Here is a 23954-nt window from a genome sequence, read left to right as displayed (position 1 = left end):
TTGCGCATGCAGTTATTGCATTACACTGCACCAGTTGCTCGGCGCTGGTCTTTATGTAAACACATGTACCATCTTACGGAATAAACGGTGTTTTCATTACTGTGTATTAGTTCTTTATTACTGAAGTCACAATTGGTAACAACATCTACAGTAATGACCCAAAAGTGGTGACCCCGACGTGATTTATATGAAACGAAAATTGTGATTAATAATGACGACACCAGGAGTTCCGGCAACTCAACTAGCATTGTCGCAGACTTCAGCGGACATTATAGCGATCTCGCTATCGACACGTATACCAGAATTTTGGACAGAGTAACCAAGAGCATGGTACATTAGGATCGAGTCTATACTCGCCCCACAGAAACTTGGGGATGAAGTTAAATTCGACATTGTCGTATCGAAATTACCAAAAGAAGTCATTATTCAACTAACAGATTTTCTAGGTAAGCCACCGGACACAGGAAAATTTCTGGCGCTAAAAACGAAATTATTATCAACATTTGAAGAGTCCAAAAGTCGACAAATTGAAAGACTCATAGGAGAGATGGAACTAGGAGATCAAAAACCTTCTCAGCTATTGCGCCGCATGAGAGAGTTAGCCAGAGATAAAGTACCGGACGACACCCTGCGAGTGTTATGGCAAGGTCACTTAACTACAACATTGAGGGCAATCCTTACAGTCACTGAAACAAAATATTTAGACAACCTCGCCATGATTGCGGATAATGTTGCGGAGGCCACGCGAGTTAACCACATCTCTGAGGTCGTTAATCAGCAAACCTCGAATATGGAACGACCATCAACAAGCGAGACATCTTTAATTTTAGCGGAAATAGCAAAATTAAGCGTCAGAATGACTAACATGGAGCAGTCACGATCCAGACAAAACTACTTTGATCGTAACCGTGATAGAAGTGGCTCACGATCTTCATCGAGACGCCGTACCTCAGAGAACCCCAACTGGTTATGTTACTACCATTACAAGTTCCGTCAGAATGCTCAGAAATGCGTCCAACCATGTGCATGGAAACCAAGTTCGGAAAGCTAGGCGTGGTACGGTCGCGGGCGGAAGCTAGTACCATTTTAGGATGCCGCCGTTTGTGTGTGATGGACTACAATAGTGGACTAAATTTTTTGGTGGACACAGGTGCTAATATTTCAGTTTTACCGGTGCCTAAAATAAGTAAATTTATCAAAAATCCTAACTATAAATTATATGCAGCCAATGGAACTGAAATTGCAACATTTGGTGAAAAAACGTTAGTGCTAGATTTGAAGCTACGTCGCGCTTTCCGATGGAACTTCGTGCTTGCAGATGGTAAACAGGCTATATTAGGGGCGGACTTTTTAACTTCTAACAATCTTTTGGTTGATATGGGTGAACGTAAGCTTATCGATAAGGTAACAGATCTGAATGTATTAGCTCGTATTGTTAGCAATCAACCTTCATTGCATACTGTTGATGTGAGTCATCCATATCGTGATTTGTTAGCGCTGTACCCCGACATTACGAAACCAGCGTCATTTAAGGAAGTAAGTTCTCATAACGTTTTGCATTATATTGAAACTACTGGTCCACCGGTGCATGCTCGAGCTCGACCACTGGCACCTGAGAGATATAAAATAATTAAGGAGGAATTTCGGATCATGCAGGAATTGGGTATTTGTCGGCCTTCTAAAAGTGCTTGGGCTAGCCCGTTACATATTGTCCCCAAGAAAAAGGGAGACTTAAGACCATGTGGTGATTATCGTCAATTGAACGCTATTACAAAACCTGACAGATAAATTATTGTAAAATCATGCAGTCGAGGAATAAGCCACCCAGGTATACATACGTACAACCCGTAAAATTGTCACTAACACTTTCTTTTGGCCCAATATGAATAAAGATATCGGTTTGTGGGCAAAAACATGCATACGGTGTCAAAAATCTAAAATATACAGACATACTATCTCAGACTTAGGTAATTTTGTTGACGCCGGTCGTTTCGAGCATATTCATGTGGACATAGTCGGACCTCTGCCGACATCTCCACAGGGATTCAGGTATTGCATTACTATCATCGATAGGTGTACGCGATGGCCGGAAGCATTCCCCGTACATGACATTACAGCCGATAAAGTTGCAAAGACAATATATGATGGTTGGATCACACGTTTCGGATGTCCAGTCAGGATCACTAGTGACCAAGGACGTCAATTCGAATCAAATTTATTTTTAAAATTGACTAAGTTATTAGGGATCAACAAAATTCGCACCACACCGTATCACCCACAAAGTAATGGCGCAGTTGAACGATGGCACCGGTCATTAAAGGTGGCACTGATGACAAGGCTAAATGATACTTCTTGGGTAGACGAATTATCTACGGCAATGTTTGGTTTACGCGCGTCCGTGCGCACTGATAGCGGAGTCAGTGCAGCACAGTTAACCTACGGTAAAAATATACGTTTACCTGGAGATTTTTACGATGTCAGTAAGGAGGAAAATTTATGCGAGCAACTTAGCTTAGTAAACAAAATACAAAAAAATATTAAAAGCTTTCGTCCAGTAAGAGAAAACCAAACCTTGCGATCAATTTTTGTACATCCAGATCTACATAAATGTAGTTGTCGGCAGGCGTCAGGGATGGCTGAGCGGTAGTTTCCGCCATCACTCGTATTCGATTGAACTCAGTTTATAAAGTCAATAAAACCTTTTGAATAATAATTATTGAAACTCAACACACACAACTTTCACAATGACAGGATAAACCGACAGTTTCGTTGCACATACCGACAGACCGACTGACTGACTGACTGACTGTCAGAGACTCACCGACTGAGACGGACGGAATGACTGTCTGACACGGAATGCCGCGACTCTGTAAACGTACCGCCATTTTATACTGTGGCGTTACGTAGTCTACCCTTCATTTTGTGATATTTACCAAAACAACATTTCATCATTTAAAATAATAATCAAAACCACCGTCTTAATATTACTAAAAGTCGTTATCCACGACAACTAAAGTCGTTATCCACGACACGGCCATTCTGACATGTCACACGTCCCTGTGTGACGCTCCTGCAAGGAAAACAACCTTTTGCAATATTAAACAGGTTTCGTCTCGGCCAATCCTGATACATTCACGATTGGGGATTGGGATTCCTTTCATTACAAAGCATAACGTTAGCTCTCAACAAGATCTTTAACAGACTATGTTAACCTGTGATCTAAATTGAAAAATTTCATTAATGCTCAATAAGCATTAGAAACCCGAGTTATTACAAAACAACTCAATCTGAGCAGTATTTCATCAGTATTCTGTATTAACCACAAACTATCGTTACAATGACTTCCACCTAGTGAGAGTAACTCATGCCACCTATATCGAGTGACGATAACCCTATTCAAGTGCCACCTACATCGAGTAGCTCTTGATTACTTATTGCCTCCATCCGGCAAATAAGTGGGACCTCCATCCGGTACCCAACTTGAACACAAAACACTAATGCCTCCATCCGGCACGCAAGTGGAACTTCCATCCAGTACCCACTTCAACCATAAAACACATCACAATGCCTCCATCCGGCAATAAAACGAACACATCACCTAAATCGAGCGAGGTGTTCAATTACCAGTCATAAATGACACCGAATACTGTTCTTTACTAATCACACAAAATAGGACAACAATATCCTTACTTTAATCAGTCAGTTGTATCGTGGTCATTTGATCCTACATCTTCTACATCACTAGTGTCAACAAAATCGTATAGAACGCTCTTGGCCTGGCTGCCGGCGCAGCTAGTGACATTGCCACCCACATTATCATTAAAACAAATGATAAAACCAATACACATCACTTCACAATATAGAGTCAAAGTCATTACTAGACCAACACAACAATAGTCTCCATTGAGACCCAGGTCTCCGCTGTACCAATCGATGGAGATACTCTCACCTCACTGATCAGTCTCGTCAGTAGCACTACTTAGAGGCAACTTATGTAATCATAGGTTCTATTACCAGTTAAAGCCATCTATCTTCATTTCAACAAAATTCAACATCAAATTTTACTAACTTTCCAATGTTCTGGTCTCGTCAAAGTCAATCTCTTACTTTCAGTATCATTTTAAGTAAAAACCTTTAGGGATATGGTACGCGAACTATTAAGAATTCGAAGGGGCTCGCCTCTGTTATTCTTATGGTAGAATAATTTTAAAAAGATGTACGGCTTCTAGCACTTCTTGTCAAGAACAATTCCATGAGCTCATCGCGAGCTTGGTCATCAATAACGCAAGTCTGGGCTTCGAATAAGGACACTAGATTTAAGTGTTCTATTTCACTGAATGCTCAATCTCACTGAACCGATTAAAACAACTATCAGGTAGTACATGACATACAACATAGGATTTGTCCCGTACAGTTTTGGGTTAAAACAACAGAAACCTTTTATTAGAACCATCGTATAAAATTGCTGAATTATGAAGCTACTACTAATAGATTTCTTGACAAGAGAGCATTCGGCACCCGAATCCAAATAAAAATAATACGACTCACCAGATTGTTCTTATTTACCAAAATTGCCCGATATTACGCAGCTACCGGCACGTCGCTCCGCTCGGCCGGTGAATAGTTGACCCATCGAGCGCCGACAGACTGTGCTTGCGTCCCATATCTCGTATTGGCTGCAGCAATCACGTGTTGATTGCGACATGGTCTTCCTGATTGTACATGTCCTCGTGTGATGGTTAACCTACAATCAAAAACATCCACGAGAACACTTGTTCCGCTCGATCACTCCTGACTACACTTTACGACTTATCGGAAACTTTAAAGTCATCAAAGCTTTAAACTGTTTTAATACCATTTTAACTAAATCAAACAATAGGGTATACAAAGTTCACTATTCAGCAGCCAGAGCACGTACCACAGTCGTTCATCAAACTTCAAATTTACTCTGTACAAATCAGGCATAGCTTACAGGAACTCAGATCAAAGAAAACTTCCGAGTAAAAATATCTAACGCCACGGCTCTCCAGCCGACCAGCAATCGCAATTGCCCTCATGATGCGCATCCACAGCGTGAATCGCCCGTGTGCATCACCCGCTGACTACACACGATGGTCTTTACAGACCCCGACTTCCGCCAGAGCCAAACGCGCACCGCGCACCCACGGACTACTTGAGTTGCCTCAAGAGACACCGATTTCTACCGGGCTACGACTACGTAATAGCTACTGGTACGGTCGAACACAATACGGCCGATAGACTATCCTTACTCGAGTTTTCACCACAATTTAAGCTTGCTCTTCATCATCATCATTTACATCAACCTCGACTGGTATGTGTCATGCTGGCATTTTTCTTAGCCTATCATGTGGGTATTTGTAAGTACGTTTTGAATTTAAAGCTTTCAATGTGTAACGGTCACCATCCAATACTTCAACTACTTTAAACGGCCCTTTAAACTTCGTATCTAATTTCGTTTGATTATGCTCTTCGTTTTAATGTATGGACGAGCTTACAGCCCACCTTGTGTTAAGTGGTTACTGGAACCCATAGACATCCACAGCGTAAACGCACCACACACCTTGAGATAGAAGTTCCAAGGTCTCAGTATAGTTACGACCGCTGCCCCACCCTTCAAACCGAAATACACCACTGCTTCACGACAGAAATAGGCAGGATGATGGTACCCGTGCGGTCGATGGCACTATACGGAGCACCCGTCTGGTGCCACGTCCTTACCCACGAGAACGTCGCCGCGCTGCGACGCCGGCAGCGCGCGATCGCAGTCAGAGTCATTCAAGGATACCTCATAGTCTCCTACGAGGCGGCGCGCCCTAGGGCAAGTGCAGCCGGAGCGCGGGGGTCCAATCTCGGCAGTCCGTGCTGGAGGCGTGGTCTCGTCGTTTGGCGGACCCGTCGGCCGGCCTCCGTACCGTCGAGGCGATCTGCCCGGTTCTCGCGGACTGGGTGGGCCGCGACCGCGGAAGTCTCACCTCCGGCTACCTGTGCAGACTCACAAGACATTTTACCACCAGCCACCACGCAAACTACAATTTTACGGGTTCCCCCTCTCCTACACGATGTTACTCCCACACTGAGGAAGCCAACCGCGAACACTTGTCAAGCACGCACAAGCACGCACTTCACCGGAAAAACCTGCATCCGCCAGCGGAACCCGAACACCGCCGCATCGCCAGACACGAACGCACCGGACGTCTTATCTTACAGGTCACGACGACTTCAGATGTGTCAATTTTTCTTCCCCACGGAAACTTGCTTGCTTTCTTGTTTGCTTGCTTGCTGGAGCCCGAAGTCATCGAACGTGTAGTGTTATTGGTATTGAATCTAGTAGATTCTAAAATTTCAGCGACAATTCACAGTCTCATGTCCTGGTTTACTGCACTAGTGCCATGTAACTCTAGCAGAAGTCAGCCGCTTAAAATAATTCTTGTCGGAACTACCCACTCGTCATGACAGATCCATTATTGCGATCGAAGTTTCACTTGAGATTTGCACTTGCCTTAATTTCTTGCAATAGCTTGTTACGTGTTGTATTTCCGCTAGTAAATGCCATGTGATGAAGTCGACAGTCAAACTGGGCAACATGAGCCAGAACGTAAGATGTGACGATTTCTTCGTGGCTCAGATCTTCCATCGAGGTAACAGAGACGTTATTACACGACTTACGTATGCTGCATTCACGCTCTTGTGGCGTACCACTACTAGTATTCTGATCTGCATCATGTTTTTTTTGCTGTACTTCGAACATGTTCAAACACGTCACGCCAGTGAGAGTAGAGTCCTGATCCCACTTCTGATGTCGGCAGGCGTCAGGGATGGCTGAGCGGTAATTTCCGCCATCACTCGTATTCGATTGAACTCAGTTTATAAAAAGTCAATAAAACCTTTTGAATAATAATTATTGAAACTCAACACACACAACTTTCACAATGACAGGATAAACCGACAGTTTCGTTGCACATACCGACAGACCGACTGACTGACTGACTGACTGTCAGAGACTCACCGACTGAGACGGACGGAATGACTGTCTGACACGGAATGCCGCGACTCTGTCCACGTACCGCCATTTTATACTGTGGCGTTACGTAGTCTACCCTTCATTTTGTGATATTTATCAAAACAACATTTCATCATTTAAAATAATAATCAAAACCACCGTCTTAATATTACTAAAAGTCGTTATCCACGACAACTAAAGTCGTTATCCACGACATAGTTTTGTTTTCGTTCGAGACGATGCAGTTCATAAGTCGCTTAAACCGCCTTACGATGGCCCTTTTAGAGTTATTGAAAGAGGACCGAAAGTTTTCTTAGTGCAATTATTTGACCGTCAAGCTCGTATATCGATTGATAGGTTAAAACCAGCTTACGTCCTCAAAGAAAATAATAATGATAATACGATTATATTAGGTAACGATGAAACGCGTGTTCCGTGGCCCCACATTTTAGCACCTAAACACTTTGTGACTAGAAGTGGACGCGTAATTAAACAGCCTTTAAGATTTTTAGACTAGTATTAAATGTAATGTTGTTTTATTAAGTTATATTATATATTAAGTAATTTTATAATAGCAATAATATTTACAGTTTCATAATGTTAACTATGTAGTTATATTATGTGTAGTAGTTATTAGATACCTAAATATACATTCTAAGGTAATGGCATTGCATCCATTTACGTTAAATTACATAAATATATTGTTGAGTATGTACTTGCACCAAGCATTGTTTTACAAAGTTGCATTCAATTATGTTGAAATTCATGTGTACAATTTCAACCTGAATCGCATCGCACGTCATACGTGTACCCATTACGAGTATGTAGGTCATATTCTGACTTAGCATTTTAGTTGTTATATAGCAGATCACATTTGGAATTTATATAGTAACTAGCGACCCGCCCTCGCTTCGCTTCGGAAACATTAAAACACACATGAAACCAAAAAAATAAAATAAAAAAAATAAAAAAAAAGTAGCCTATATTCATCAGGGATAATGTCGGCTTCTAATGGAAAAAGAATTTTTCAAATCGGTCCAGTAGTTTCGGAGCCTATTCGAAACAAACAAACAAACAAATCTTTCCTCTTTATAATATTAGTATAGATAATATTAGTATAGATATAGATTGTTTATTAGTTTTGTGAATCAGTCTATTAGTCACAATGGGTATCAACGAGAGCAAAGATAATACTGCTATTGCCCAAGCGCAAGTTGTCCCCGGACATCTCGATAATAAGATCAATAATTTTGGTATAGTGCTTATAGTTATTGCAGTACTATTATCAGTAATTCTGTGCTACGGAATGCGGATTCACTGCCATCGGAAAATCAGAAACTGGCTAAAAAAGGAAATGACGGTGGGGCACGTCAATCCACCTGTAGTCAGGATACAAACTGTGCAACAGCAGCCCGACACCAACGCAACTGATACGGCTGGTTATATTTAAAGTGTGATTATATGTGATTATATTTGAAGAGTTTATTAATAACTCTATTTTATTTATTAAGCATTTATATACCTAATGCTCCAAAAGAGAGGCAATTGTACGAAGTATGTTATTGTTAACTATGTTTTGTTTACGTAATAATTCTTGTGAATGTAGTTTGTACTTGCGATTCGTGCAACTCGTCGCATTACATTACTGATGACTCGGCACCTGCTGCTGTGACACAGTGCGTTGTTAACTACTAGGATGATATATTATATAGATATATTGTATAATTTTAAACTTAAAAATTTAATATAATTGTAACAAAATTTTTTTTTAAAGGGAGGAATATTGTAGGGACACGTAAGCGCTTGCGCATGCAGTTATTGCATTACACTGCACCAGTTGCCCGGCGCCGGTCTTTATGTAAACACATGTACCATCTTACGGAATAAACGGTGTTTTCATTACTGTGTATTAGTTCTTTATTACTGAAGTCACAATTGGTAACAACATCTACAGTAGTGACCCAAAAGCCTAACTTCTCGAAGTGAGCGCGGAAGTTTCAACGACCATCCAATTCGAGGCCGAGGTACCGCAACCCGGTTACCCCAACCTCGACGCGGACGCCTCCAATCACCAGATGGGCCCCGGGTGGCGGCTCTCTTCCAGCCCTGTGAAACAGCAGGGCCTGGGATTTTTCGAGCGCCACCTCGAGGCCCAACCTCCGAATATTACCGACGACGAATGCCACCCCTGCGCAGGCAAGACGGGCAGACTCATAGTAGTCTTTCCCCCGAGCCATGATTAACGTGTCATCCGCGTAACACACAACGCGTAGGCCCGGGAGAGGGCTGTGAAGGGCACCCCGCAGGACCCAGTCGTAGCCGATATTCCACAGAAGAGGGCCAAGGACAGACCCCTGTGGAACACCGCGCTCGACCGGAAAGCGGAGCACCGCACCCCCGTGTCCGGTGCATACGACCGACCTGTCCTCAAGATAGGATCCGATCAGCCGGCGAAGGTACACAGGGACGCAGTGATATTCAAGCGCCCCCGCGATCACTGACCAGGCTAAGGTGTTGAAAGCATTGGCAATGTCCAGGGACATCGCCAGAGCGACCCCACCCCGGGCGACAGCTTCATCAGAGAAGGCACGCACGCGCATAATCGCGTCGATGGTAGAGCGGCCCTCTCTGAAGCCGTACTGCTCCGCCGATAGATCGGGACCCGTCCCAGTCAGGTGCCGGGCGATGCGGGCGGCGACAACTCGCTCCAATAATTTTCCCGCCTCGTCCAGCAACACAATGGGGCGGTACCCCGCGGGTGAGTCCGCCGGGCGCCCCTCCTTCCTCAAAAGGACGAGTCTGCCCGTCTTCCACTGGGTCGGAAACCGTCCCGACTCAAGGCAAGCTTCGAAAAGTCGCACAAGCCGGTCCCCCAGAGCACCGAAGACCAAATCCCAGACCCGGCCGTGAATACCATCAGGGCCGGGGGCTGCGTCCTTCCTCCTCATCTTTGACACGGCCGCACGGATCTCTGCTCCCGAAATCTTCGGAGGGGGCACGTCGGCAGGGGCATCACCATCATCGTGACGTGGTGGCGTGCCCATGGAAGGGGGCCGGAAAGTCCCCTCTCCCTGCGGGAACAGCACAGAAACTATTTCCCGCAGCTGCCGAGGCTGGAGTCGCTCGGTCATCGGGGGAGCCCACGGCCGTAATTTCTTGCGGACAGTTTTGTATGGGCGCCCCCAGGGATCCTGATCGAGCGTCTCCAGGAGCGTCTGCATGCCCTGAGATTTGGCCTCACCGATGGCCAGCCGCAACGCCTCTTGCTTTTGACGGCAGTCGGCGTGCAGCCGGTCTGCTGCCTCCGCAAAGTCGTCATCGCGAAGACGGCGGCGGCGGTGGCGAGCGCTCCGGCGGCGCGCCCGTACGCACTCCTCACGGAGTTGCGCGATATTGGGTGACCACCAATACGCACCGCCACCGCCTACCCGGGGCATCGCTGCATCGCAAGTCCGACGCATCGTTCCCCGGAACCAGTCAGCCTCCGACTCCACATCCACAGGGCTCGCGGGCACGGGTGCCCACGCAGCCACTGCAGCCGCCTCCACCAGGAGCTCCTTATTCAGGCGCTTCAGTGCCCGCCTGGGGAATGATCGAGGCGTACTACGCGGGAGCTCCTCCTCACCACGGGCGACCATAGCTGACGCAGAGCGAGAGGAGGCAGAGAGCTCAAATCGGACGTATCGATGGTCCGAGAGCGTCTCCGCCCCCTCAAGAACACGCCAGCCACGGGTGCGGCGTGCGATGGAAGGAGATGCGAAAGTCACATCCACGTGAGATTCGCCGTTCCATCGCACGCAAGTCGCGACCGAACCCCTGTTCAAGAGACAGAGACCGGCCGCGATCGCCCACTCCAAGAGCATCCTGCCGCGCGAGTTCGGGCGGGGGGAACCCCAAGCTACCCATTTGGCATTGAGGTCTCCCGCTAAAATCACCGGGCGAGACCCGATGCGATTAACCAACGCCTCGAGCCCGCCCAAGAACCGCTCGAACTCAGCGAGATGTCTGTTCGGAGAGAAGTACACCCCGATCACGACGGTTTCATCGACCCTGGCCGCGACGTAACCGGATCCCCTGGCCACCATCACCAGGGGGGGTAACGCCGCAGCCTGTCTGATTATGATTGCCACGGAGCCGTCGATGTCCCCGATCCAGGAATCCTGATCAGCAGGGACGAAGTACGGCTCCGCGGCGACAGCGACATCAATTGACCACTCCGCCACGGTGTGGACGAGGAGATCCTGCGCCCTGGCGGAGTGGTTCAGATTGGCCTGGAGGAAGCGATAGACGTGCCCCATTATTGAGGGGTTACGTCCATCGGTCCTTCATCCATCCCGCCCTCCGGCTCGACAGCCGCGGCGGGAACTAGCTCGCCTGCTACTTCATTTGCAGCTGGCACCTCCTCTGGACCTTTTTTGTTTTTATTTTTTTCACGTCTCCTCCTCTTCGTTGAGGAGGGGGCTGAACGACATGCTGGCCCCCCAGCCCGGTGGTCGGCCTGCCGCTTCGCCGCATCACAAAGTACATAGTGCGGAACGGCGGTGCAGGTGGCAGCCTTGTGCCCGGACTGACCGCAACGGAAACACAATCCGCTGCGGTCGACAGTAGACGGGCATTTAGCGAGGCCATGCCCAGTACCGAAGCACCGGAGGCATCGCCAAGGTCTTGCCTCCTGTAGTTGCACCTGAGCCATGATCCAGCCTACGCGCAACCTTCCAGGCGTGTTGGCAGGCTTCCCACTTGGAGGTGTGGCTAGAAGAATGGCCGCCTGCACGGGGCACCGCGCCCATGCGGTGCGGGCTCCGGAGTAAGTGCTCCGGAGTTCCCCCACGTTAACGTGGGCCAGGGCACAGTTCGCCTGTGATGCAATGGCGGCGGCCACTTGGTCCTGGGTCGCGCATTCATCGAGGCCCGTCAATTTAACTTCCGCCATTTTGACGGGGCGTTCGATGCGCACTATCTCTGGGTCCGGCAAAATCTCCCGGAGCCGCGCCACCAGTCTGTCCGCGGCTGCGCCAGATTGGGCGCCTGGACATTCCAGTAGCCAGGCCCCGTTAGCGGTGTGCCGAACCTTGAGCCCGCCCTCCACGCCTATGGCGTCGACATCAACGGCACCACGCGCTCGGCTCATTACCTCCATATAAGTTATTCCCTTTTCCTTTGCAGCCGGCAGTAGCTCCAAGACCACTGCCGCTGACCGCGGAGCTCGCGGCTTGCCGTTTCGACGCCTCTTGTTTTTTCCTTGAGCTGCCGCTCGACCCTCTTAATGGGGAGCAGCAGCCACTGGGGTGGGCTGGGGGCGTGCCGCAGCCGGCACCCTTTTTTATTCTTATGGCCCCGCTTCACTACCTCAGTCCAGGCCACATCCATACTGGATGGAGCTGGAGGCAGCGGGTGGGGCTGGGGTGGCGGTACCGGCTTAGCAGCATTCACGTTCCCCTTTTATTTTGTGCGGCTCCTACCGGGCCTCACCTTAACGGCCTGGCGCGTGTTAGCGGCCGTAGGCTGTGGTCTTGCGGGCTGCACAGGCGTTTGCCGTCCAGCGGGTCCATATACAGTGGCCCGTGATAATTGGGCCCTTTCAAGCCTAGCGAGCCCAGCGGACTGGGGCTTCGCTTGGGCGGCGGCTTTTCGCTCATGGGCGAGCGGCGGCCTTGCACGCTCCACCGGTGAGCTGCGTGCCTCCAAGATGGCGAGCCGCCGCTTCAGCTCCGCCATCTCCGCGCCATCGGGTGGAGTCAGGTTACGGAGCTCCGCAATAGGCTCATCCACCCGCATGTGCAGCGCGGCGACTTCGGCCCGCAGCTCCAAATTTTCGGCAAGCAGCCCTGCGTTCTGTGCCTGCAGCTGCTCAACCGTGTTTTTTGCCCTGCAGCAAGCGGCCCTGGTCTGCACCGATCCGGTCGCGACCAGTCTGTTTCGGGTTGACTTGCTATTGGCGAGCGACGCTGTAGCATTTGCCGGCCCTTCCTCGATCGCCAAGAACTTCGCGGCCATGGGCTCTCCTTCGAAGGAGTCGAGCGGGGCGGGACTCGTCGGCCGCTTGACCGTCTTCCGCTTCCGTTGAATCCTCCCTGCTTCTTTCTCCCCTTTTCCGGTGCTGCCTAAAGTTAACAGCCGCGGCGAATCTCGACCACTCGACACGCAACCCCTCGCGGAGCTTCGTGTCGAGCGCAGTGAGACCGCGCTGTCGCAGCGCTCCAAGAGCACGATCGGGACCCTCTCCCTTACGCGGCTCGTGCTACCGCCTTCCTCGTCGTGGCAGTTGGTGCCCCCCCCAGAATACGAAGGGCAGCGTGCATCCGATTGCTCGGATGCACGGAGGGATTCTCCTCCCGCAGAGCGGGAGGTACCCTCCTGGGGTAATATCTTTTTACAACTGTCCATTACATTTGATTTTTTCTTTTTTTATTTAGCCAGGGGTGAAGTCCCCTGGGATCGGGTGATGCCCTCGGGACTGGACTCCCTCCAGCCATTCATCCCCTCACCGGGCATCAAGGCTTGGGATTGGGGTATTTTTTATAGAGGTTTGCGTCCTCGCAGCCCCATGCCTTGCGGCAGCGGCCACCATCCCCCACCCAGTGGGGATTACGGGATAGCCGGCAGCCCACCGAGTGCACAGAGCAACTCGGCAAACCACCGCCCGACGCTCGAAACGAGCAACCACGAAGCCACGCCGGTGAACCGGTACCCCTCATATCTGGGGGGCGTTCCCCTGTAGCCGAAGCCGGGGACATGGCAACCAGCGGCCAGCAGTTGCTGGCTCACTTCCACGACAACGGGGCACAGAGTGCCACCGCTCACGGCAGGCCGGCGAACCGTTGTCTTCGAAAACTGCGCCCTCCAGAAGGAGCACTCTTCACTTAATGAAGAGTGTGGAGGGCGCAGTCCTTCCGCTCCTCCTAGTGCTGGTTTGGTCCGCGTCATCCGATCTCTTTCGTTGCAAAGCCTAACTACATTATCCTAACTTAAGCCTTAACCTAATCCTAAACCTAGTACCTTAACCTACATCTACACCTAACCCTATACCTAGGACCTAAAACCTAAGAATCCTTGCAACGAAAAAGATCGGACGATACCTCTGGGAATGTCGCCCAGAGGATCCCGTTATCCGCCACCTACGGACGCGCCCGGTAGGAGTCCAGCCTCTCCTCCGCAGACGAGACCCACAGCACGCAGATTAGGTGCTGTGGGTCCCGTCTGCGACCGGGAGGTTGTGAGGCCTGCCGACCGCTGCGCTGCTCGCGCTGAGGGCGGGGGGGGAGAGGGGGCTGTCTATTTAAGTTAGGCTCGATTGAAGGAGCCTCAGGTGTTGGGCTGACGTTTGCAGGTGGCTGATCATTGATGATCATCGCCTCAGCATGGGCGGGTGGGGAATCCGGCACGATGGGCTCGGTAATACCCCTGTTAACCTCTTCTCTTTCTTTCTTTTTCCTCAATTTCCTTTTTAATTTCTTTTTCCTATTTTTCTCCTTTTTCTTGTTGCCGATGCTCTGAGTCTGAGGTGGGGGCATGATCGCGGTTGTTGGAGCGGTGTTAGCTCGGCCACGAGGAGTAGGGGTAGGTTTATTTGGCCGCCTTGGTGGGTTGGCCTGCGCCATCAGCGTGGCCGCTGACGGCCCAGCCTCCACCACCGAGACAGACGGATAGGTACTAGGAGGGGGATGGGCTGTGGTTTGGGAGGATTTCCCTTTTCCCTTCCCCTTCCCCTTGGGGATGGGTGCAGACACGACAGGAGCAGCTGCTGGAGCTGGGATATTCCTGGGCCGCGGCACCGATGGAACAGGAGGGGGGATGGTTACTCCCATCATCCTGGCCCTCTTGCGGTAGACCACACACCGCCGATCGACGGCGACGTGGTCCTTCCCGCAATTAGCGCAGGATAATGGGCCATCCCTTGGCCTCGGGCAGCCCGCCACAATGTGCTCGCCGGCACATCGAACGCAGCGGACCGCACGGTGATAGTTCGTGGACGCGTGCCCGAAGGCCTGGCAGCGGTGACACTGCGCAGGTCCCCGGGTTGGACGCCATCCCTCGACCGTCACCCCCGGCAAGTATAACAGTTCGTTAACTGAATACAGCCGGACGAGGTCACCCTTGGAGAGGTGGTCCAGCGCCACGAAAAAAACGCAGCCCTGTCTCCCCCTCTTGGCCTGGATACACCGGGCATATCGGGCAGGAAAGCCCAGCTCCTTGAGGGCGTTTGTTACTTCCGTCGCATCGGTGTCAGCAGGGAGACCCCGGACAGCCACCTTCGAGGGTATTTCCTCCGACAGCGCGTAACAAAACCATTTAATGGTTTTGTCAGCAGAAAGATAGTCCTGGATCACCCTGTACTCCTCCGCCGATGACGGCAGGAAGCGGAAACCGGCGCCGTGGGGTCTGGCAGAAGGAGCCCTACCGAGGCGCTCCCTAATGGCCGCCATATGGCGAGACCAGTTCGGGAGAGCTTCCACCATGATAGGTGGATGACGGCGGAGCTCCTCCTGGGCCCTCGGCCTCGGGGATAGGGGAACTTGCGGTTGGGTAGGCTTGGGGCGTGTACCAACTGGGGGTTGTGATGCGGCTATGGTCGCGTAGGACGTAGAGGGGATGGGTTGTGAAGGAATAGGGAATTGTTGGGCTTTGGTGGACTCGAGGTCCATATATCTGGTAGAATCCAGATTGCCCGCCGTGCCGCTTAGGGCGGGGGCACATCGAGTCGAATCCACCGGGATAGGGGAAATGGTAGGGGAGGGGAATCGGGGAGGGGATCTAAGTGGGCCTGGGGCTACCCTTGTCCTGACGGGGGCCCTCGGTTTGGGAACAGGTTTGACTGCTGGGATGGGACTCCCAGTAGGGAATGAGGATCGTGATGAGTCTGGAGTGGAAGATTGGGAGGAGGAGGGGGAGGAGGACGTGGCCTCGCTATCCTCTCCTTCCGATTTAGAGGTGGGACCTAGTCGCGGTCGTTTGTCTTGGTCCTCCGATGAGCCTCGGTCGGACTCAGACCTGGCCTTCTTTCTCGGCCGAGGTGTCCCAGGGTAATCGGTCGACAAGGGAAGGAAACCTTCCCCCGGTCCGATCCCCTGGGAGACCCGGGCCGAGACCGAAGGTCCGGCCGAATCGTCCTTGCCGGGGTCCATCGGGACCGGTCGGGTTCGTGGGATTGGGCGACGGGCGTATAGTTCGTCCATTGCTTGACGTCCCTTCCGGGACGGGCGGGGTGTGCTGACGATGGGGGGAGAAGCCCTACCAGACATGATATGGCTATCCTAAGTCGGTCACGCGGACATCAAGAGCACCCTCACTAGTTAGTCAATCAAAAACTGTCTAACAAGGTTCTTTACCGGTTGACAGGTAGCTATTGCTGACCCTATCAGTTACTGCCAAGTTATCAAAATAGAGAGAAGGAAATGTGAATTTTGAATAAGGTACTGTATTACTATTAGTATCTAATATCTATACTTATCAATAACAGCTAAGTTCAACTTAAATTCAATTAAATAGAAGAAAATTAATCAAAATTAACAATTAACAACTGGACAATAAGAAAAAAGAATTAGGAGAACAGCATTAGAATTAATATAAATAATAACTAAAAATTTAGTGTTTATATACGCTAACTGTTCCGGCACATTGCTACTTGCTAGCCGTCCCTCAGTGGAGAGGCGCGGGGAGGGAGGTTTCGGCTCGCGGCTCTGAGCGCGGCCGCTGGTCACTTCTCCAAGGACTAGCTAAGCGTACGCGCATAATTGACAAAACAAACACAATTTTGGCCACGGCAATTTGTAATAATCATTATAGTAATTTCATTAAGAGAACCTACATACAAAACATTGGTGACCCCGACGTGATTAACGATATCGAAACGCTAAGCAAAAGCGCACGGACCTTGGACCCGCTACGACCGCTGCGTGACCTTTACGCACGGAGCGTATGATCGCCGCTCGACGCAATAGAAGGTTCCAGACATCGCGCTATGCAATTTGGAGTGCAGACGGAATGATCTCAATAAGGACGGTATATTATCCAGCTTGAAGCCCGCCGGTCAGCGAAGTCTACGCGCCGCAGCCACAGCTAAGCCAGGAAGTGCCCAGTCCCTGCCTGTCTGTATGCTTTAAATCTATTTTAATTATCTTCACGGCTGTTTTATCATCTCTTTTGCCTGAATAGCATTGGGGTAGCAAGGGGGCGTGTAAATAGCCCTCCTGCGGCGGGAGCATATAAAGCGGGGTTGTAGAAAGGCGTGTAAATAGCCGTCCTAAGCGGTATGTGACAAATGTTTGTCACTTATAATTAGCGGAGCGGTAAAACTATATAGCGGTAAACAAAAGCTAGTAATCAAACTAAAGATATAAATTAAATACACATAAGCGAGCGGGCGGGCGAATGATTACACGGAAGCAGCAATAAAATGGCAATAAATTAAAAGAACTTGCACTCACCTGTAGACCTTGCCAGTGACTGTCGTGCGGGCGTCGGCGATGGAAGCACGCGGGCGGCGGGGGGGTGAAGCTCACGTAGCTTTTCGTAAGCACATGCACCACACAATATACAAGTGCCGCCATCTAGGCAGCTAGCGGTAAAGCGTGATCGATCGGGTAGAACCCCGCTTTGGATAGTCGCGGTAATTAGTTACTGACAAACTCCAAAGGTGGCGCCATCCCAATAATTCATTAGCATCCTATTACTAATCCGCGCGCAACCATCCTGCCCGCCTTGAAAGTTCGCAGGACTTTCAAAAAATATATAAAGATACTAAGATAGGAAACATAAAGCTTAAATAGCGGGAAGTTATTTGAAAAGAAACAAATTTTAATTAATAATAAGCCATCATGAATGTTTACGAGTAGAGTTGAAGCGGTTGATGACATGCGGTACTCTAATTTATTCTAGCGGTAGCGGATATAATTTTACAACTGGACGTTTAAGAAATCCAGATTTCGTTTTTACCAAAGCAACGCGTATAATGTTATCGACACCTGGATACACGTCTTGTATAACGCCAAGTGGCCAGCGGAGCGGTGGAATGTCATCTTGATGAATAAGAACTACTGTCCCAACCTTCACGGGGTTATCTGATGTACACCACTTCTGTCTGACTTGCAACGTATGCAGGTACTCTAATCTCCATTTCCTCCAATAGGAATTAACCAAACTATCTAACAACGCTTTGCGATTAGTTAGACTCATCTGATTTGCGGATAATTCAGACGCGGGTAAATACTGCAAAGGAGTGGACATCAAAAAATGTGCGGGTGTGAGAATTTCGGGGTTGGGATCTGCGGATAAAAGACATAAAGGTCTGGAATTCATAAGACATTCTATTTGATTCAACACAGTCAACATCTCTTCGTAAGTGAGAATTTGTGCGCCTATTACTCTATTTAAATGAGTTTTAACGGATTTAATGTTTGATTCCCATAAACCTCCAAAATGTGGAGCCCGAGGTGGGATCATCTTCCAAATGATTCGGTATTTAGTTAATTCATCATTCCATGCGGATATAAAATTATTTGAAACTAGAAGTTTGTACATTTCATCTAACTGAGCCTTTGCGCCAACAAAATTAGTGCCATTATCTGAATACATGAAAGAAACTGGACCTCGACGAGATATAAAACGTTTGAAAGCGGCAAGAAATGAGTCCGTTGACAAATCCGAGGCTAACTCAATATGTATAGCCTTTGTCGTTAAGCATACGAACAGGCAAATGTAAGCCTTTTGTGAATGATGACCACGTTTGCGTACAAGCGTTATCTTAAATGGGCCCGCGTAATCTACTCCCGTGTGACAGAAAGCTTTGGCCTCCATTACACGGCTTGACGGAAGGTCAGCCATCATGGGAGTTGGGTGTGAAGGTGATACACGAAAACATGATTTACACATATGCACTCTTTTTCTTATAACGTTTCTAGCGGACAATATCCAAAAGCGTTGACGAATAATGGACATCAAAAGGTCCGGACCGGTGTGCAAGTTTGTATTATGAAAATAATCAACAATAATATTTATTATGTAATCGTGTTTTGGCAATAAAGCGGGGTGTTGCGTTTCAAACGGTAAATCAGAGCTCGAAAGTCTACCCTGAATACGCAAAATTCCATCTTCGTCAATAAATGGACTAAGTTTACGAATATTTTTCGAAGGTAAATCTAATTTTCTAATGCTGGCAATATCATGACCAAAATATTTAGCTTGAAGAGCTCGAATAATAGCTTTCTCAGCAGTATTTAAATCGAATGCGGTTACAAACTTGTTTCGCGGTAATTTTCTTATAAATCGAAGTACATAAACAACACAGCGAAGAAGTTTTGACCATGACGAAATTCTCAACCCAAGTTGATATATTGGGGAATCTTCGACAACAGTTAAAGCGGTAAGTGTTACAGATTTTTTCATTTCAGGTATGTCACTTCCAGATTTACAAGGTACAAAAGGTTCAATAGGCCATTGTGAAATAGGATAGCAGGCCCAAGAAGGACCCTGCCACCAAAGCGAGTTATTAATAATTTGTGACGGTAAAAGACATCGTGACACACAATCGCTAGGATTTTCCTTACCATTAATATGAAAAAAGCGGTCAGGTGATAAATTCTCCTGAATTTGAGCGATGCGGTTTCCTACAAATATTGACCATCTATGCGGGGAAGATTTAATCCAAGAAAGAGCAATTGTAGAATCTGAGAAAGCGTATATAGCGGCGATAGGATGTAAAGAATTATAAGCGTTATAAATAAGTTTAACTAATTTTGACAAAACAAGAGCGGCACAAAGCTCAAGGCGAGCTAATGTAGTTATCTTAACCGGAGAAACCTTTGATTTTGAGCACAATAATCTTAAAGTAATATCTCCTGTGGGATCTGTAATGTGTAAATAAACAACGCAACCGTAAGCGTTCAAGCTTGCATCACAAAATGCAACAATATTTACTTCACAGTCTTTAAAAACTCCAATATGGCGCGGTATTGCGATAGTTGAAAGCAATGGAAGCTCTTTCACTAGTGAAGAGTAGCGGTAAATAATTGTATCTGGAGGTGTATCATCCCAGTCTATTTTAGAATTCCAGAGTTCCTTAATAAGCAATTTAGCGAACAGTATAACTGGAGCAACTAAACCAAGCACGTCGAACAAGCGTGCGACTAAAGATAATATTGTTCTTTTAGTGCACTTTTCATTAGTGTTTGAGCTCGTCATAAAAAATGAGTCATTAGCGGGAAGCCATGCAAGGCCTAAAACTTTCATGGTATTATTAGCATCATCAGAGAAGCTTACAGAAGAGCGGTGCGTTTCTGGAAGGCTATTAAGAAAGGCAGTGGAGTTACTTGCCCATTTTGTTAAATTAAAACCTCCTGATTTTAAAGAGTGAAATTAGTTGTTTCGATAGTTTGATAGCTGAAATATCTTCGTGTAGGGATGTGACGAGATCATCCATATATAATTGAGACTCAGCTACACTAGCGGCTTCCGGATAACGATAACATTCTTCTGATGCTAATTGACGTATAGTACGCATTGCTAAATAAGGTGATGACTTTAAACCAAAGGGCAGACAGTTAAAAGCGAAAATGCGAAGTTTATCATTTTTAAAGCGGTACAATATTTTTAAATATTTATGGTGGTCTGTGGTCACCCTAATGCGTAAGTACATTTGTTCCACATCAGCGCACAGTGCCACAGGGAACAAACGAAAGCGTAGTAAAAGCAAAAATAAGTCTGCCTGTACATTTGGACCAGTATGCAAGACGTCATTAAGTGACAGTCCACTAGATGTTTTAGCACTAGCATCAAGAACTACACGTAGTTTAGTGGTAGTCTTGCTTGGGCGGATAACTGCATGGTGCGGTATATAATAACCGTTATCGGTTTTCTTAGCGGTGTCGTTAATTTCAGTTAAATAACCTTTACTAATGTAATCCTGTATAACGATATCGTAATCATCGCGGAGTGAGGGTAATTGAACAAACTTACGTTCGAGCGAAAGAAAACGGCGGTGAGCAACAGTATAAGACTTGCCAAGGTCAGCGGGATTTCTACTAAATGGTAACTCAACCGTATATCGGCCATCATTATCGCGGGTAATTGTAGAAATATATTTGTTTTCACACTCGGCTTCCTCAGGGCTAAGATGACGCTCATGAGGAATCTCCTCTAATTCCCAAAATTTATGTAAAAATGACTCAAGGTCTTTATGCGTTATAGATGAAAAAGTTTTATTTAAAGTGAATGCAGAATGAATTTTAGTATTTTCGAAAGCGGGTGGATTATCAATATAAACTGTACTAGATAGTCACAAAGAGGTATTATTATCATTTATAACAGAAAAATTATCATGTTGCGGTTTCATAATGCCGGTGTAACTCACTTCAGGTACGTCACCCATAAGAACATAACCGAAGGTTGTTTCTACGGCAGGTGGCGCTAGTGAGCCGGTATCTATACGATTACCTAAGTATATATATGGAAATAACTGAGCACCTAACACCATATCAATCACACCTGGAACGTTCCAATTTGAATCGGCAAGCGGTAAATTACGTATATGATTCATATTTGAGGAATTTATAAAATAAGCGGGTAATTTATCTGTAATACAGTCTACTACTAAAGCGTGAATATAATATTTATTAGGAGAAAATCTAGATTCAATATTTAAATAAACATATCCGTGAATCGGGCGAGCGGTTAATCCAATACCTCTAATATAAGAATTATTTAAAGGTATAATCGGTAATTTAAGTAATTTACAACAATTGACAGTTATTAAATTATTTTGGGAACCATTATCTATTAAAGATCTAACTATTTTACGTTCCCCTTTATTCGAGTGAGCGTATATTTGAGCGGTTGATAATAAAATATTACTATTCGATTTTATTTCCGAACTGTGAGTCAACGTGGTAGCGGTCGTATTATTTTGTTGTTGTATCGTTCTGTTAGAGTGTAAACAAGTATTCGAAGCGGCATCATGATGATCGTAACTCTGAACAACAGGTTGAGATTGAACCTGGGACCGACCGTAATCGGGCCGCGCGGCATCACTCGGAATTCCATGTACCTGCGACCGACTGACCTGCCTGTCCATATCAGCGTAGTCATCCGATGGACTGGGTACGCTTTTACTTTTTCGATTCGCCCGTTTATTACCAAAACACAACAAAGTATGATGATATTTCTTAAAATTATTGCATGTTAACTTTGATTGACATGCTTTTAATGTATGCGATAAGCTTAAACAATTGATGCAACCCTTGTGCGATTTAATAAAATCATAACGTGCTTGCGGTGAAATCATATTTTTAAATTCATTACAACGATATAACTGCGTGTGGTGCGAGCTCGAGCAAAGATCGCACGTAGATAACGAAACCGGTTTGTTAACCCTTTCAGTGCGGACTGGGTCATTATAACTACTAGAAATAAACGATTTGTGATTTTTAGATTTCTCTATGTTACACTTCGGTGCAGAGCGTTCTAATATTTTTATCTGATCCTGTATGAATTCAATAAACATTTCAGTTGTGGGTATTTCAATACCACGAACCGATGCTTCAAACGAATGTAAAGTTTGAGGATCCAACCTTCTCAGTGAGCATTGTAATAAAATAAAATCAGTCAAATCAAGTAAATTTAATTGTTTTAAAGCGGCAATCGAAGATGAAATTTTTTCAATGAACATATTTAAACTATTTGCGGTAGGTGAACAATTTTTTAAATCTAATATATTATTCAGATAATGACATCCTAAAGCTCGTTTATCCTGATATTTACTAATTAGATTCGACCAAATAATATTATAAGTTTCACCTGTGGGTATTATACCAGCGGTTAACTTTAATGCACTATGTGTTAATTTGCCCATTAAATACTGCACACGTTGCGCATCAGACAGTTGCGGGTTATCGTGAATGTTAGCTTTAAAAGCCTGGTAAAATGTTTCCCATCCTTCAAGAGAGCGTCCGTCAAAGGAAGGAAGTGAAATTGTTGGCAATGTTACATTTATGGCGGCGGTAGTTCTCATTACATTTGACGAATTACCAATTGTAATTTTGTTACGAGCGCGTCTTACGTAATTATATAACGTGTCAAAAGACGATAAAGCTGCGTATTCAGGCTCAACTTCGGGGTTTTGCTTTAAATTTAAATCATTGATATCATCCAAATTGCTTTCAAATCTAACACGCATGTCATCAATCGATTCTGATTCGGCAAGAAAAGTTTCGATTAATTCCGAATCAAACTCCGAAATATTTTTTGATTTATTATATAAATCATTAATTTGTGCAAATACTAAATTATTCTTCGCGATAAGTTTCTTTAGTTGTCTATTTTCCATAATGAAGTTATGAAATAACTGACTAAAAAATAACACTAAATGAACTACGTTAATAAATGTAATTAAATATGCGGTTACGAGTTATTACTAATAGCGATGAATATAATTAACTTTTACATACAATACAATACAGTAACAAAATGGCGAATGGGGGTAATCATAAATTAATTCTAATTTTAATTAAAATTTAAGCTGGATCTAATCCAGGCTCGCAGGACCAAACTATGGGGTAGCAAGGGGGCGTGTAAATAGCCCTCCTGCGGCGGGAGCATATAAAGCGGGGTTGTAGAAAGGCGTGTAAATAGCCGTCCTAAGCGGTATGTGACAAATGTTTGTCACTTATAATTAGCGGAGCGGTAAAACTATATAGCGGTAAACAAAAGCTAGTAATCAAACTAAAGATATAAATTAAATACACATAAGCGAGCGGGCGGGCGAATGATTACACGGAAGCAGCAATAAAATGGCAATAAATTAAAAGAACTTGCACTCACCTGTAGACCTTGCCAGTGACTGTCGTGCGGGCGTCGGCGATGGAAGCACGCGGGCGGCGGGGGGGTGAAGCTCACGTAGCTTTTCGTAAGCACATGCACCACACAATATACAAGTGCCGCC

The 23954-nt window shown here is 46.7% G+C and overlaps 1 protein-coding gene across 1 annotated transcript; it reads left to right on the top strand.

Moving 5' to 3' along the window:
- The first annotated feature begins 547 nt into the window (after positions 1-547).
- Positions 548-1051, top strand: LOC134201658 (uncharacterized). Its single transcript, XM_062676901.1, has one exon. It carries the CDS (start codon positions 548-550, stop codon positions 1049-1051), a length of 504 nt encoding a protein of 167 aa, XP_062532885.1.
- Positions 1052-23954: the final 22903 nt, after the last annotated feature.

The sequence above is a fragment of the Bombyx mori genome, chromosome W, assembly GCF_030269925.1.
Source record: "Bombyx mori chromosome W, ASM3026992v2".
Taxonomy (NCBI): Eukaryota; Metazoa; Arthropoda; class Insecta; order Lepidoptera; family Bombycidae; genus Bombyx; species Bombyx mori.
This window is presented reverse-complemented; position numbering and strand designations above follow the sequence as displayed.

Coding starts and splice junctions, on each gene's coding strand:
- LOC134201658 (XM_062676901.1), top strand. CDS start 548: ATGGAACTAGGAGATCAAAAACCTTCTCAGCTATTGCGCCGCATGAGA.